The 16,890-nt window shown below is 36.6% G+C and overlaps 3 protein-coding genes across 3 annotated transcripts; 1 reads left to right on the forward strand and 2 right to left on the reverse strand.

Annotated features, from left to right (window-relative positions):
* Nucleotides 1–224: 224 nt before the first annotated feature.
* LOC130718581 (acidic endochitinase-like) lies at nt 225–1,525 on the reverse strand. The gene has a single exon (XM_057569190.1). The coding sequence runs from the start codon at nt 1,464–1,466 to the stop codon at nt 462–464; it is 1,005 nt and encodes a 334-aa protein (XP_057425173.1). The 5' UTR covers nt 1,467–1,525; the 3' UTR covers nt 225–461.
* Nucleotides 1,526–5,519: 3,994 nt separating this feature from the next.
* Nucleotides 5,520–7,033, forward strand: LOC130720291 (hevamine-A-like). The gene is made up of 2 exons (XM_057570919.1): nt 5,520–5,992; nt 6,345–7,033. The coding sequence occupies exons 1-2, from the start codon at nt 5,578–5,580 to the stop codon at nt 6,812–6,814; spliced, it is 885 nt and encodes a 294-aa protein (XP_057426902.1). The 5' UTR covers nt 5,520–5,577; the 3' UTR covers nt 6,815–7,033.
* A 4,967-nt stretch (nt 7,034–12,000) lies between these two features.
* Nucleotides 12,001–16,619, reverse strand: LOC130718548 (plastidial pyruvate kinase 2-like). The gene is made up of 12 exons (XM_057569152.1): nt 16,168–16,619; nt 15,718–16,005; nt 15,295–15,460; nt 15,087–15,221; nt 14,847–14,957; nt 14,659–14,747; nt 14,401–14,463; nt 14,118–14,293; nt 13,740–13,842; nt 13,480–13,628; nt 13,080–13,188; nt 12,001–12,414 (listed from the first exon to the last, which is right to left on the reverse strand). Exons 1-12 carry the CDS (start codon nt 16,387–16,389, stop codon nt 12,307–12,309), a joined length of 1,719 nt encoding a protein of 572 aa, XP_057425135.1. The 5' UTR covers nt 16,390–16,619; the 3' UTR covers nt 12,001–12,306.
* Nucleotides 16,620–16,890: the final 271 nt, after the last annotated feature.

The raw sequence follows: 16,890 nt of genomic DNA on the forward strand, positions 1-16,890 counted from the left end.
GTTTTCTGATGAGACTAAGCCACAAATAATGTTGATGATAGGAGATCTGTTTTTGGTGTCACCTTGTTTCTAGGTCCTAATCTCATATCTTGGTGGTCCAAGAAGCAACATGTTGTAGCTCGCAACACATCCAAACATATCAAGATGAGTAAGGGAGTAGTCTCTAGTCACTCTTCAAAGGGTAAGATAATATAATATATAACTTTGAAACAAACCGTTAGTGATTATTTTTCTAAAGCCAAAGTTTATTCACGATGATAAAGACCTTGAGATACACACAACCTCAAGGAACTGCAGGTCCAAATTAAAATTCCAGAGCATGAGAACAAACACATGCTCTGAATCGCGTAGTTGGATACTTGTACATACATACTACTTAGGAAATCAAAACAAGGGTTCACAAAGGCACCAGGTGATGATTACTTATTCCATACATACTTGCTGATCAGATCCTGCAGATTCTAATATTGTTTCGGTAAGATGCGTTTCAAAGCTTCCGCCACTAACTCAGATACCGCATCCGAAACCGCCGTGACAAACCCCAACACAGATTTTGGAACAAGATCCTTAAACTGATTGCTGTAGTTATTCTGGACATCATTGAACCTGTCCCACAGCATAATTCCTCCATAGTTGGGAGTTGGTTTAATGTAAGGAAGTACCTTAGAAATCAGATCTTGCGGCGGTATGTAACCGCCACTTGGAGCCGCAGCGGTTGATGCTGGTAGTCCCATGTACACCGTGTTATTCGGGTGAACATAGGAGGTCCAATGTGCCCATGATTGAAGAAGCAAAGTGGCATCACCTCTAGATGTATCATATTGACATGGAGGGTTGTTGTAGAACTGAATAAACAAATAATCAAAAAGGCCAGTTTTGATAGCTGTGTCAAGGTAGTAATCCGGCATGAAACATTGCGGGGCGGCGGACAAGGAGAAGTACTTGTTTTTGTGTCTCAAAGCGTCGAGGTGCCTTGCAAGTGCATCCCAGTAGAGGTTTGTACCGCCTTCGATGTCAAAATCAATGCCGTCTAATGTGACACTTCCTAGCGGCCCATATTGGCCGCTAAGGAAATTTTTATAGAGGTAGTTGGCTACTTCGTGTGCATCTTGTTCTGAGCACAGGGAGTAGGGTCCAATTGCTCCTCCGATAGAGAGGAACACTTTGACGCCTTTTCGTTGGCAGTTTTCGATGTCAGGTTGGAGTTTGGTACAGGGACTCCAGTCACCACAATGGCCTGCAAAGTTCCATGATGGGGTTCTGCCGCAGCCGAACTGGTTGAGGAAAGCAAGGAGCACAATCTCATAGTTTCCGGTGTCACATGCGGTGCTCAAGGTGCCTTCACCACCATTCTGGCCCCAGTAAACGGCAATCCCACCTTTGGCAGCGTTGATGGATGTGAAGGATAATGCCAAGAGGGACAAAATGATAAAAGAAAATGCTTGCCTTTTGGGAGCCATCATCATGATCGATTAATATAATTGAGGGCTATGTGGTTTAGTTTGATGACTAAAAGAGTAACAAGAGCAACCTATTTATAATTGAGGGCTATGTGGTTTAGTTTGATGCCACGAGATTTCTCATGATATACTATTTACATTTGATGTTATCTTTGCATTTTTCGTGTGTTGCTAGCTTCTTTTAAATAAGTTGGAGTAATGATTTATTCACACCTCTACCTTTATATTATTACATTTTAACTCTTTTTTTTTTTTATCTTTCTATTCTATTCTTATCACATCTATCATATATCTTTCATTTCTCTTTCATTTTTTTCTTATTTCACCAAATGGAAGTGAATTTAATAATGTTTGAATGGAATATTATTCGAATAAGGATATCCGCTTACAACAGACGCGCATCGCATTTCATTATACATGGAATATTATGCAATGATTAAATAGAAAAGAGGAAATGGGTGATACATTTTTGGTGTAAATGTTTTTCACATGCATCAAATTAGTTTCTGTCACATTATGGTTTTATCTTTATTTTAATTAAAATTAAAAGGAAATGTGGCATAATATGATTGGAGATCAGTAATACTTCTTTACATTGTGCATATATATTATTAAGCTCAAAAAGAGAAAAATATTGTAACCAAAAAAATTGTATTGGCACCTTTGGTACATGCTTTCTATTTAAATTGCAGCACACCAAGGTTGACGTTTTGGAACACGTTTTTTTTATAACAGAAACAAATTGTCTATTCCTCCTAGTATTGATTGAGTAATGATATATACACACCTCATTTTTTAAGCACTTCATTTCCACATCTTTTTATTTCTATCTCTCTCATTTTATCATCTATCACATCTCATATTTTCTCTCTCTTACTTTTTCTTTTCTTCTTATCTCTCTCATCATTCCACATCTCCACCTCAAAAGAGAGGTGTGGATGAAACATTATCCCATCCGTATTGATTCACGAGCGGTGAAGGAACCAAAAATATCATTTATTTGGCATGACTATGAAATTAGGAATCTCAGTTATATATACTCAAAATTATTGATAATGACATCGATAGAATCAACATACTTGAAAATATTATAGTGATAAAATAAAAATATTAAAAGAGATTTTGAGATCCACCATTGTATTGGTTGTCTAAAAACATTGTGCTTGTGAAAAGATAAAAAGCAATCGGTGCTAGTTACTACTTTGTTTTTATTTATAAGAACTAAATGAGAGATTTTTTTAACTTTTTTGTAATACCAGTAAATTAATTTGAAGTTTGTAGTGCATTAATTATTGTTTAACAAAAATATTCTCATTTAATTGAATTTTCTCTTAACTCTTATGGGCATTAATGATGCATAGGAAATAAGAAAAATGAGTTAAGGTCAATATTTGAAGTTCAGTATTAATTGAAAAAAAAAATTTATGTTCTTATCTAGTTTAACTTAAATTTCTTAAACTGTGTGAATTAGTTTTTTGATTCTTATAAATATGACCATATGTAACATTAATGGAGAAATATAGGTATTGGGCTCACACTATGAGAAAAATGCTATTTATCATTGGCCCAAATTTACCATTTAGTAGGCAAAAGTCTACCGTTAATTTAGTTTCGGCGTTGGTACTAATGTTAAATGACCCGAAACTAACTTATAGCATCGGCTTCGCGACCAATGTCACTACAACATTTTTCACTTTTCGCAACAGTTCAAAGTGTAGTCATAGACAAGAAAAAATGTTTCCAAGACTTTATACATAATAGTTTTCGATGGACATTCCGGCGTTATCTATTCTCTTATAAAACAATTTCTCATATTCTATGGTAACAATGTGAGAACATGTACGAGACACTTATTTAGTGTTGTAAGAAACATGAATTGTACGTAGTCATAGACACGAAAAAAATGTTTCTTAAAATTTATACGTAACAGTTTTCGATTGTCTCGTGTTCCGGTGTTACCTATTCTCTTTGATAACAGTTTCTCATACTCTATGATAACTAGATTTGGCTATAGCAAACACTAAAACCACATGTTAACTTAGCGTGGACCTAACATCAATAGCAATGTGGCTAAACACCCTAATTGCACTAGCCTGGTCCAGAGTGGACAATTTAGGGGTTCGTAAATTGTGAGCAAGTGGTGTAGCTTATCATGAATTTTGGATTAACAACTAATATAATAAGTGTCGGTTGGCCCAATGCTCTTTAGCACTAACACTAATTTTTAAGAATTTTTGTCTGCCAATTAGTGTCTAATGTGAGTTGTGATGGCTTAGAGTTGGCTAAATCGCAGTAACTACAACATTTTCTTCTTTTAGCAACACTGCTTTAAGGAACACGTAAACAATGTTGCCTAAAAATGCATCAGGAACCAATTTGTGACTGTTGTCAACTTGTCATATAGAGCTCATTTTAGGCAACATGTTTTTTGCAACACTAAAAAAGTGTTCCATACATGTTCTTATAGTGTTATCATTATGCATGTCAAGGTTTGGACCGAGCCACAGTTAAGTGTTAGTAATGAAGTATCAGAAAATTCAATATATTTTTTTTGTATTATTTGTGCAACATTATCACATCCCTCACCAACCATGTCTTCTCCTCGGGCCCTTTTTTTTTGTGAACGTAACGTGATATGATAGATGAAGGCCCAAATTATATAACTAGATTTATCTGGTTGATCCCGTCAAAATTCAGCTAAAGGGGAGAGATAACAAGAAGAGGAAGTAGGAACAGTGAGCAACTAAATTCTAAATTAAAGCACACTTGGAAGTTGGAACACTCTCCTAGTGAAAAATAAGACACAAAACAAATCAAATGTATCTTAGATACTAGTAACACAGCACACCAAATATGATATCATAAGAACATCAAAAATAGTATTTGAACCATAAATGTTTGTTTTAAGCAACCGTTGCAGTTTCGGCAGGCTTGTTTTATGCCGGCGAGGGACTAAAACTATATTTATGGTAAAGGTTAGAGACTAAAAACTTAATTAAGCCTTTAAAAGATATTCTCTGTTTGCAATTTTTTAATATTGAAGAACACCTCATTCAAACGATTTTTTTCTTCTTGTATTTTAAAAAATTTCTAATGACGGTTTTTAATTTCAGAAGACTAAAATTAAATCAAACAAGCTCTGTGATAGCTTGTGGATTCCAACCAAAAGTTACTCCTCCTAGCGTTAAGAAAAACTGAAAAAGCACCATGAACATGAAGAAATTCTGATATTTCAACTTAATAGTTCATTAAATTAGAACCAGATCAAGAAAAAAAGGCCAACACTTTAATTAGAACAAAAAAAAAAAACAGCATCCATTTCTATGTGTATAAATCCAAATTTTCTATTAATTTCATAAATACGTACATCTGAAACCTTAAATATCATCGTAAACCGACACTTAGTGTATGTTTAGTTTTCATTTCAAACATGTTATAAAAATCTAAGATTACATTAAGTGTATAAATCTCTCTTAATAAATCATTCTTCAATCTTCACACACACCATTCATGAATCCACCTCTTATTCGTTTGGTTGACAATTAACAGAATGACAAATTGGCATTGGCAGAGAATGAAGGAATGGTAGCCCACAAATTAATTGTCGGAAAAGATAGTTGTTGGCATCTATAAACCTTTTTGACCTTTGGGTGTCTTTAATTCAAAAGGAAAATACAAAATAAAATGGAATAAAATAAAAGTAATAGTAAATTTTTTTCTCAATTAACTTAAAATAAAATATCAAATAATTGTTTGTGTCTTTATTGCTCATACCATCAAAACTCTTCCTAAAAGTGCGGCTCTCAAGCATCGAACACTTAACCTAAGGGAAATAAGGAATACATTTTATTTCAATTTAATAAATATCTCTTTATTATTTTTGTCTCTTTCATTTTGAAATACAACTAAATAATGAAATGATATACTTGTATGTTATTCAGTTTTAGCACTAGTTGACTTTCTCTTGTCAACACCATACTTTTTCAATTAGGAACCATCCTTCATTCCCATTCAAACTTTCAAAGCTTCAAGTTACCTACCATTCATCCTATAAATACCCCAAGTGCAAGGAATCATTCAAAACACACACATACCAACAACAAAAACAGAGCACAAGATGGCCAAAAACTCCCATGCTCTGTTTTCTGCTCTGTTTTTTGTCCTCCTGATCGGAGCCTCCCATGCCGGTGGCGGCATAGCCATCTACTGGGGCCAAAACGGCAACGAGGGAACCCTCTCTGAAGCCTGCGCCACCGGAAAATACTCCCATGTCATCATAGCCTTCCTCAACAAGTTCGGCAATGGCCAAACCCCTGAAATGAACCTCGCCGGTCACTGCAACCCAGCTACCAACTCCTGCACCAAGTTCAGTGCAGACATCAAGGACTGCCAGAGAAGAGGAATCAAAGTGCTTCTCTCTATCGGTGGTGGAATCGGAAGCTACTCTCTGTCCTCCCCTAAAGATGCAAGAACAGTTGCAACCTTTTTGTGGAACACTTTCTTAGGGGGCAAGTCAACTTCAAGGCCATTAGGTAATGTTATGGTGTCACTTTAATTTATAGCATATTTGAGCATGATCATAATTTCATAAATATATGTTTATAACCATATTATCTTTCACCCAAAAACTTAATACTCAATTTCGTCGTAAAGGTGGGTTAAATTAATTCTTAGAAAAATAAAACACTCGAGATCTTTGACAGTATCAAATGTATAAAACTAGTCATTGACGTTTTATCCGACCGTAAGGACTAAATTGATCAATATTTGATACAACCAGAGATCACGAGAAATATGAATTAACTAACACGACTCTCGGGATTCGGGAACGAGATTTAGTTTTCACTATTTTTATTATACTCACACTTGAAGAATTCTTAACAGGTGATGCTGTGTTGGATGGCATTGATTTCGACATTGAACTTGGATCAACACAAAATTGGGAGCATCTTGCACGTTTTCTCAAGGGTTATGGAAAAAGAGTGTACCTTGGTGCTGCACCTCAGTGTCCAATTCCTGATAAGTTCTTAGGCACTGCACTTGAAACAGGACTTTTTGACTTTGTTTGGGTTCAGTTCTATAATAATCCTCCATGTCAATATGCTAATGGGAACATCACTAACCTTGTGAATTCATGGAACCGTTGGACGAGTTCTGTTCATGCTGGGAAGATATTTTTGGGGTTGCCGGCGGCTCCGGCGGCGGCGGGAAGCGGTTATATTCCGGCTGATGTGTTGAGTTCTCAAATATTGCCGGTGATAAAAAAGTCAACGAAGTATGGTGGGGTGATGCTTTGGTCAAGGTTCTATGATGGGCAGAATGGGTATAGTGATTCCATTATTAGCAGCGTGTGAAGATGAAATAGTGGTTGTAACTTGTAATTGGTCAATGATTTCGTATTCATAGTTAAGTTGTTTTTTTTTTGTTACATATATTCATAGTTAAGTTGTGATTTCAAGTAGTTGAAGTATTGAATATTTTGCCATTTTTAATGGGTCTCTTCATCCAATTAAAAGTTGCCGCCCTTAATGTTAGAAATAAAAATAATGGAAAATGAATGAGGATTTCTCTTATTATTGACCTTTTTTTTATAAGCTCTTATTATTGTCTTTTTTCCTATAAGCTCTTATTATTGACTTATGATCATATTTCTTGCATACTAAATTCTGTTCACAGCATTTTAAAATAAGTTTGGAAAGGGAACTCATCCAGGCTCTAAGACAAGATACGGAGGAGTATTAGAAGCTCTTCAATGAATGATTTGAAAACAATTTTAATCACATTTTAAAACTCTTATTACTTCCTCTAAATGTGACTTTAAGGTTATTGGCTTGTTGCACACATATTAAGGAATATTATTTAATGTTTTTATTTTATTAAAATTGTCATCTAACTTTCGTTCTATTAAATTTTACAAAAAATATCATTGTTGGAGAAATAGTTAGCCCTAACTCAACATATGTTATTGTTCTTGAATTGTATTTCAATGGTTTATTCCTTTCATATATAAAGAATCTTGCAAATGTCAAACACATTGCTTAAAGAGTTATGATTTATTCACATTTTTATTATTTTTCAATTATTCCCTTAAGAAGTTGTGTGTTCAATTCCTGTCGTTGGTGTGAGTTGTGTTATTGGACGTGGAAAATCTGTGTTCTCCCTTATGGTGGTGACCAAAACCACTCAAACTTGTATTAATTGTAAAAATAAAAAGGTTATAGAAGAATAGAAATAAAGTTAGACTAAAGTTTCGGGGAAAATTTATTATGGACCAGTTTTTGGTGGTATAAACTTACACCACTACCTGTTGACCTAGTACTGGAGGTAATTTTGTATTTTTTGAAATTTTGAAAAAACAAATAATTAATATATAATAGAGTGATTAGTGAATGTTAATGTATGATTTAAGCTAATATAGTTCATCTCCCTCACCAGAAATCCATGATATTCATCACTTCATCTTCTTCTTTTTCATCATCATTATCATGGAAAATATCAACAACAAAAACCGAGACAGCTACAAAATCAAAAATTGATTTTACTCATCAACTTTTTAACAAAACAAAATTGATTTCCAAGAAACAACATAAGAACCCAGACTCAACCTCCACACCTCACGCGCCTCCACCCAAACGCCAAGAAATCCACCATCCCACCAGATTCGCCCCTCCGATTCCGACCTCGCCGAATCCCTCATCCTCCGCGGCTGCCACCCCCTACCCCGTCGCTGATGCTTCTCCATAACAGACCTAAGCTCAATCTCCATAACAGACCTAAGCTCAATCTCCATCATCAACAGACCCATATCAACAACGCTCAACCTCCCGCGTGGCAACTCCAATTCCTCACCCCCACTGCGAACCCGATCTCCCACAGTCCCACCATGCTCCTTCTCCTTCTTCAACCTGGGTTTTCATTGCTTTTGGGTTTCGAAGCTGGAGCAAGGTCGAAACTTGAACACCACCCAGGTTAGCAAGCATCGTGCGATAGGGTTTTGGGTTTGGTTGATTTCTGGATCGATTGAAACGTTATCTCCTCCTTCGACAACGGCGGTGCAGAGCTCTTCTACCAGTCCAACGCGCATTGATGACGGCGGAGTCCACCTGTTTCTGAATAGATCTTTTGCTATTTTTGCAAAAGATCTTTGTTTATGCAAGATCTAGTTTCTTCTAGGTTATGGGTATTTCTAGTTTAGGGATTTTTAGGTCTGCTTTGACATGGGTTTCAAATTGAAGCAGGTCTGAGAGGGGGGAGGGGTTTGATGGTGGTGGGTTTCTGGGTGAAGAAGATTTTTTGATGATCTGGGTTGAAATCATAAGTTTGATGCAATAGATGGTTTCTGTAATTGAGATTCAGGAAGGTTGTGGGTGGTAGTGGTTGTTGGGTGGGAGGAAGTAAAGAAGAAGATGAACTGATCTAATTAGTTTAAATCATACATTAACATTCACTAATTATATAACTAATTATACTATAATATATTAATTATTTTATTTTTGAAAAATTACAAATTACCTGCAAAACCTGCAGTAGTAGGTCAAAAGCAGGTGGTGCAACTATAGACCACAAAAAAGTGGTCCATAGTAAACGGTCCCAAAGTTTCGTTCACACTCATTTTAGGTGAAAAAAAAGGTTAGAGGATGAGAGAGATAAAAAGACAAGAGAAAGAAAGTATGAAGTTAATTATATGATTTAGAAATACAAGAGAAAAAAATGAAAAATGAGTGAAAAAGGGACTAAATGTGATTGAATCACCAATTGGTGGGTTCAAGTGGTTTATGTTTGATTCTCCTTAACTAAGGCTTTGTTTGGTTGGAGGGAGGGAAAATGGAAAGGAAAGAAAACACGGAAATCGAGGAGTGAATTTTTCTTTTCTTTCCCTTTTCCTTCCCCCCAACCAAACAAACCATAAGGTCTCGGGTTCGAGTCTTGTGGATTAAAAAAATTCTCGCTTGAAGATTTAACCCCTGATGTGGATGTTCCCGATTCGAACATAATTGCCTCCGAAGGATGATATCAGTCTTACACCAAAAATGTGAATGAATCATAGTTTAGAAAGAAAAGATGACACAAAGGCGTGATTGTTTGGCATCAACCCACCAAAGAGGGCCGGGAATATCCTCTCCTAATAATATGAATTAAATGTAGTGTGTCCTAAGATGTTGAAACTTGCGTGGCCACTATTTCTTCTTGTTTATCATGCAGTCTATTGTTGACCAAAAAAATAAAATAAAATCATACAGTCTATTGTGGGTGGAGACTGGAGTGGGGGAACTTCCATATAGGTTGTGTACCATCCACATTATCCAAATGCTACCTCTCCTTTTTCTCTACTGTAATGGATAGAACTGTGTTCCAAAATGGATCGGTAGGTCAACGTTTGAGGAACATACATTTGAGGAAGTTTAAAAGATACTCTTCACTAGGGTGTACAAGACCCGGACCGGTTCAAAGACCCGTCCCTACCCTATCATATAGGGTCGGGTCTTACCCAGTCCGAAACTGGAAAAGGACACAAAAGAGGACGTCCCGCAACAGACCCGGTACTGGGTTGGGACGGGTCCGGATTGATACTCATGCCACCCGGCCCGTCCAAAATATCTAACGTATTATATTGAATAAGTTTTTCTTGTCAAACTATTGGCCTTATGGTGTCTTTCAGGCGGGAGGAAAATGTTTTATTTGGAGGTTGTAATTATTCTATATTGCTGTTTTGGTGACCCATTAAGCTGAAATGTATACTGCAAGCTCAAGATTGCAGCTTCACTATGACAACATACAGAAAATAATTGTGGCTGGCTTGGGCTGATTTGTTGCCATAGTACGTAGTTTGATTTTTTGTTTGATAAAATGGTTGAGTTTGTACATTGATGTGTTAAATATAATTTTTTTGAGGCGTTTGCGTTTGCATTTCTGTGTGGTCGAGATTTCTTCTCGACCATGATCTTTCATATACATAAACTACTATACTGTTAAATTATTACAAATTTGGTCTTTTAGGTTCTAGTATGCATTATATCCTTTCTATTATCAAAAGAATATATACAGATCTGGGACTATTGTAGTTATTAATTGTTTTTGGATAAAAGTTATTAATGTGAATTTTTTTTGTTGACCTTGTTATTGTCCTTCAGGTCAAACCTTGTCTCGTCCTACATTAATCCGGTCTTAATTGGACCTGGACATTGTCGAATTGTTTCGGGTTTGTGGACGGGTCTATGAAATGGCCCGCACGATATTTAGGGCCGGGTAGGGGATAACCAAAACTCGTCTTAACCCGTCCCGCGTACACCCCTACAGTCTTCACCTCAATGCTTGAGGCTTGGTGTTTTAGAGGCTTGTGGACCACTATAACTGGCTCTGTTGGTGAGCATGAAGCTTGAGCCAAGCAGATTGTGGTAACTTCCTCAAACGTCGAGGAACATACATTTGAGGAAGCTTAAAAGACACACTTCGCTTCAATAGTTCAATACTTAAGACTCGGTGTCCTAGTGGCTTAATACTTAAGACTCTCAATATAGTTGACGTTGGTTGTGAGCATGAAGCTTGAGCCAAGCAGATTTTGGAAACTTACAAGGTTTCTTTCAGGCAACCAACCAACTCATGCAAGGGCACATTCGAAAGAATAAAGATCAATGAAAGACCGACATCTCTTGGAAGTTTGAATTGATCAACCTGTTTTCTTACTGCTTGCCCTATATCCATCCTATATCCATGTTCTATTGAGTGGGATAGGGCGATTGGTCAGGCATAAAAGGTCGTGGATATGCAAGTCAGTGGATGTTCACTATGATGTCCAGAAGACCGAGTCTGGAATTCTTTTTTTCTCAGCCTGGCCTCGTAGGGTTGAGTGTTGGCTTCGTTTTAATTTTAAGACCAAAATCACACTTTTGAACCAATGTGTATTTGGAGAATACGAAAAAATCAGGTGGTGTGGAGAGTATTTAGTATTTTAGTATTTACTATCAAAAGTAAACCCTATGTTAAATGATACCACATGAGATGACTAGGTGGTATTTAACCTACCACATCATTCAATTCGTTAACATTAGCAGAAGTAGATTTTAAAATCAGTGACCCTGAGTCCCTGACCCTTCAATTGATCAAGTTTAATTGCCATTTTATTTAGTTTATGGACTAATATGAACACTCTTAAAACATAAGACTAAAATAAGAATCCACTCAAGCAACCATATAGTGTTACCGTACAATAATGAAAACTCAGAAATAATAAAATAACTAAGGTAAGCAACTAGTCAATTGTACCATCAAAAGAGAAATAAAGAAATTAATTAACAAAAAGCAAGTGGCCCTCCCTTTGGCCACCAGCTTAATTAATTCATTCGTGTAGCTCGTGGTACAACACTTGCATTGTGCAATAATTAGTTGGATATGTGCCAGTGCATCCATGATTACATGCTGATATTGTGCAGGAGTTATGGTATGTTAACTAATGCTGATCATTTATAGAATTGCGATAGTACCATACATATAATGATGAACCATATAATGTGACATAAATGTAACAACTCAATGACCAAGATAAGGCTGAAATCGTTCCTCATTCCAATTTCTTATTTGGACCCAAAAAAAATCCAATTTCTTATCAAAATTTCAATCACATGTACTACTGAGTACTAACATCTATCCATGCTAAATACTGAGACAGATAAAAGTAAAAACTGTGGTGACATATGAAAGCAATATACGAAGGAAAAAATGCAAACTACGAGGGAACCAACTAGCCAAAATGCAAGATTGGAATCAACCTACCACAAAGGAATATGGTGCTATTCTAAAATTAAAGGCTCAAACTCAATTTGTGGCTACTCTGCCTCTTTCTTGCTGTTCACACTGTTCGGACCTGGATATTGTGAGTTGAGTGGATCCTCCATATGGGTTGCCTCCCACTCTGTACTATGGCTACTTCTTCTCCTTCTTTAACCATTCCATGCTTCTGCTCAGGGAGACAAACAATTCGTAAGAGTTTAAAAAAATGAAGAACCTGTAAAATAATTGGGCATCCTAAGCTAACAAAATTTAGCCATAAAAAATGATGAGTTAAAGAATTTCACTCGCTAGCCACAAAGTTAACCAACCAAATTTTGCAGTTCAAATTGAATACTAGTTCACCGATACATATAAAAATCAATTTGACCCTGTGGCTTGTCACTAGTTGTGATGCATGTTTGTATACATGGTTAAAACCATGGTGAAACCAAAATCACAGTGGTCAAAAGCAACTTCTCTTATCTTTTGTAAATTGTCCACCAATGATTTTTGCATCAGAGTGATTTTCCACTGTGTACCCAAACATGCACGAAAATATGCAGTCCTAAATTTCAGTTTTAGTGGAACTCATTTGACATTTCCATTGTTAAGTAAAAGATGAAACTTTTGCTTCTATACCATTAGCAAGAAGTTCGTGTAAAGCACAAGGGTTTATGGTAAAAGTTTTGCATGATTGAATATACCAAGATATGGTTAAATGTTTGAATGTAAAACCAACCCCAAAAGTACTATGATGAGAGAACTTGTTAGAATTTTTAATCCATATCTAGTTAGAACTTAGAAATGTTCGATGTATCATCTCAATCATCAAAGAGATCCTCCAAACATTACCTGCAACAAGTCCAAGGCTCTTGAGAAAGTCTCTTCGGCGTCATCCGAGAATTCCATGTAAATAGGACAGACTCCTTGATACAAAGCCAACCTCTGTTGTACTCTCTTCCTGCATGATCAGCAAAATTAGGTAGATAACAGAGCTGTCATGATTAATAAATGCAGATAAATACAAAACGGATTTCAATGAATACAAACTTCAATAAAAGCAATCAGATCATTGGGTTATAAAGTCACCAATCAATCAGTTTATCCAACCTAAAAAATAATAATCAAGGGAAAATATTCACACAATGTAACCCTACATATTTGCGAATTAAATTATTTTCATGCTTATCTAGCATCTTATATTTAAAAAGAAGTTTTTTTATCAATAAGAGAAGGGTAAAAAATAACTTACTTATCTGTAAACGCAAATACGGTGCCGGAAGGTCGATAATGGCTTAGAAGGATACCCATGAAACCGGATCTTGTGAAGACAACAGTTGAGGTTCCAAGGGTATTAGACATTATGGTTGCATGGTATGCAAACATCTCACTCATGTGATTCTAAACAACCAAAAACAAATCATACATTTCAGTGCCAACAATAAAATGAGAGTTCCATGATTAAAAAAAGTCAGCATGGCAATAAATGCTCATTAAGCTTAAAGTTCAAACCTTGAATACTTGACCAATATTAGGAGGCATTTGCCCACCTGGTATACTGGCTTCTGTTCGTAACGCTACTGTGTGCATTACTTTCACAGCTTTTAGTGGGAATCTGCATTATAATAAATATATTTTAGTCACATTCAGCGAATACTCTTCGCTTTAGATTTGTCTTCTAAGTTAGTAAGATGCTACCGTTAGTCTGATATGATGAGTATCCAGAAATTGATACTTGAGCATGTAAAATAACAATGCACCTCACTAAAACTAAAATTTAAGGCAACAATTTTGTTGTGCCATTTTCATTCCTTTGTAAGAACTCAAATACGAGAAATATGGATCCGTCAAGGTAATTAGACACTTTGAGGCATGAAGTTAGTTACTTACTTTCCATGGGCAGTTTCTCCAGATAGCATTATTCCATCAGAACCTTCTCGAACAGCAATTGCAATATCAGATACCTCTGCTCTGGTTGGTGTTGGGTGAACAATCATGCTTTCCAGCATATTTGTCGCGACAATAACAGCCTTTCCCATGCTACGGCATGTCTTAATTATCTCTTCCTAGATTAGCAGGCATTGTGAATGTTAACAAAAGCACAAACCGAGGCAACAGTTAGGGAAGAGAAACCAAATAGTAATTATCTATACCATTAATCTCAATTTTGTACCTGCAAAAGTGGAACCTCCTCAATCGGAAGCTCTGCGCCAAGATCTCCTCTTGCAACCATAGCCTAAACAGGATGGCAAAAGAAGACATGTCAATATCACCAATCAATCAGTGAACAAGTGGTCCGCAAACAAAATCCATAAAAATTAATTAAAAACATAAGCTTTCTGTTTTTATAATATGTGCTAATAATCCTTATGCCCCAAAATCAGGTCAAAATTCATAACTATAAATAAATAATTCAGGATTAGGTTAGCACCCCATCAGACGCTGTAATAATTGAGTGCAAGTTTGGTATAGAGTCTGCACTTTCAATCTTTACAATGACGTGTATATCAGCACCATGGCCTGCAGTAATGAGTATGAAATTGATCATATTTCTGAAAAATCAGAAAAACTAATCAGCTGAACTAATTTAAAGAAATTATAGGTATTTTAAATATTTACTTCTTAGATAACTCTTCAGCTCATGAACAACTTGTGCATCCTTGACGAAGGAAACAGCGTAGAAGTCAACTTCATTATCGACTCCAAATTTGATGTCATCCCAATCCTTCTCTGCAGTAAATCCATATGAATATCAGTCCTTGAAACAACCAATACCCACGAACATGGATAAACAAGCAAAACGAGATAGAAAATATTATAAAACTTCTCAAGGGTGAAAATAATAATCCAAAATCTAACCAGTGATCGAAGGCAGTGTGGCACTCTTTCCCCTAACGTTCAAATGTCTCCTTGACTTAAGCTCTCCTCCATCAATAACTTCACATTTCACAGAATCCTCTGTCTTAGACTTCACCACCAAAGACATCATACCACCTACATCATACATCAAGAGTCAGAAGTTCGCGCGTCAACAATTTGAAAATTTTAACTGATCCGTTGTCCATACCATCAACAAGTAGCATGTCCCCTGCTTCCACATCATTGACGAAATCATCATAGTTTACGCTAACACAATCTGCAGTTCCCACGCCCCTCTGGATAGTAAAAGTGAATTCCTGCCCAGTTGTTAACTCAACTGGTTGAGCCAAATCGCCACTCCTAACCTCAGGACCCTATGAAAACAAGGAAAAACAAATGAATTATCCACTGACACAACATTGAACCATGGTTTTAAATCAAAGTCCGCAACCGTGATTTTGGCAGCGTAGGTTTCCAAAGACAGACACATTTATTCACAATTTTCTGCAATATGAAGGACAGTTGTGAGACACGTCACCATTACCGCGCCCACCATTTACTGCGACCGCAATTCAAAACCTTGATATGAACAAATTAGAAAATACTAAAAGAAAATGAACTTAGAACTTGCCTTGGTGTCAAGCATAATTGCAATTACATTGTCCTTGGATTGCGCATTATATTCCTTAACCAAATCAATAACTTTCTGATGAGAAGCATGATCTCCATGAGACATATTCAAACGAGCAACATTCATCCCAGCCTCAGCTAGCTTCCAAATCATTTCCTTGGTGTCAGTAGAAGGACCAATAGTACAAACAATCTTTGTCTTTCTCCTGAACATTGGCTTGGACCACATTCCAACAGTAGTGTCACTAAGTTGCTGCATACCACGCATGTGCAGCAACTCCTCCGCTATCTATTCATCACAACACCAAAAAGGGTCACGACTTACAACATTTTTTCTCTCTCTAGCATGTTCCCTCCCAAAACATCAAATTTTCTCACACCCCATTAAATTTTTTTCAACAACCAACCAATATAGACAACATTGCAATAAGACAAGGAAAAAAACACGAACCTTAGAATCATCATCGGGTGACACGGGGACAACATCAGCGGGTGCAGATTTGCTAGCATGAATGCTACAGCTCCTGAAGCAAACTTTGGCAGGATTGTTCGAGAGCAGTTTGGAAGCAAAGGTTTGAGGCTTTAACAACGTTTGAGCCCGGTCGTGTGCAGATCCTGATGTGGGGTGTGAGATAGAGGTGTGAATGGATCGAGTGGCTACCACCTGAGCCATTGTTGAAAATATGAAACAGAGAGAGTTGAGAGATGAAGGTTGTGGTGTGAAGAATGAGAAAAGGGTGAGAGGTTGAAAAGAGGAAGAAGAAGAAGAAGAAGAAGAAGAAGAAGAAGGCGAGTTTGTAGGTTTGGAGAAATCGCCGGTAAATTCGGCGGAGACAAATATGAAGTTTGAGAGACAACACAAGACCTTTGTCTTCGTTTGTATCGAACACACGAATCAGTTGAATTGCATTCCTTAAACTTTGTACTTGAAAAATGAAACAATTGGCCATAAACTACGACGTCGTTTTGGCTTTGGGTTTCATGTAGGTTTAATTTTTGTTTGATGCGTGGATTAGGATTAGCATCATCTCACCTATGTCCCCCCGTGTTCGAGTTTTGGGATTGGAAAAACCTCCGCTGAAAGTTTATTCTATAATGTGAATATTTTCAGTTCAAAATCAATATTGTCTCATTTAGATGATACTTGTAAACACACACAAAAACAACTACCACC

This window comes from Lotus japonicus, chromosome 5 (assembly GCF_012489685.1).
Source record: "Lotus japonicus ecotype B-129 chromosome 5, LjGifu_v1.2".
NCBI classification, from domain to species: Eukaryota; Viridiplantae; Streptophyta; class Magnoliopsida; order Fabales; family Fabaceae; genus Lotus; species Lotus japonicus.

Coding starts and splice junctions, on each gene's coding strand:
- LOC130718581 (XM_057569190.1), bottom strand. CDS start 1,466: ATGATGATGGCTCCCAAAAGGCAAGCATTTTCTTTTATCATTTTGTCC.
- LOC130720291 (XM_057570919.1), top strand. CDS start 5,578: ATGGCCAAAAACTCCCATGCTCTGTTTTCTGCTCTGTTTTTTGTCCTC. Junction 5,993..6,344: donor GTCAACTTCAAGGCCATTAG/GTAATGTTATGG, acceptor AATTCTTAACAG/GTGATGCTGTGTTGGATGGC.
- LOC130718548 (XM_057569152.1), bottom strand. CDS start 16,389: ATGGCTCAGGTGGTAGCCACTCGATCCATTCACACCTCTATCTCACAC. Junction 16,006..16,167: donor CACCCGATGATGATTCTAAG/GTTCGTGTTTTT, acceptor TGTGATGAATAG/ATAGCGGAGGAGTTGCTGCA. Junction 13,189..13,479: donor GTATTTGCGTTTACAGATAA/GTAAGTTATTTT, acceptor CTGATCATGCAG/GAAGAGAGTACAACAGAGGT.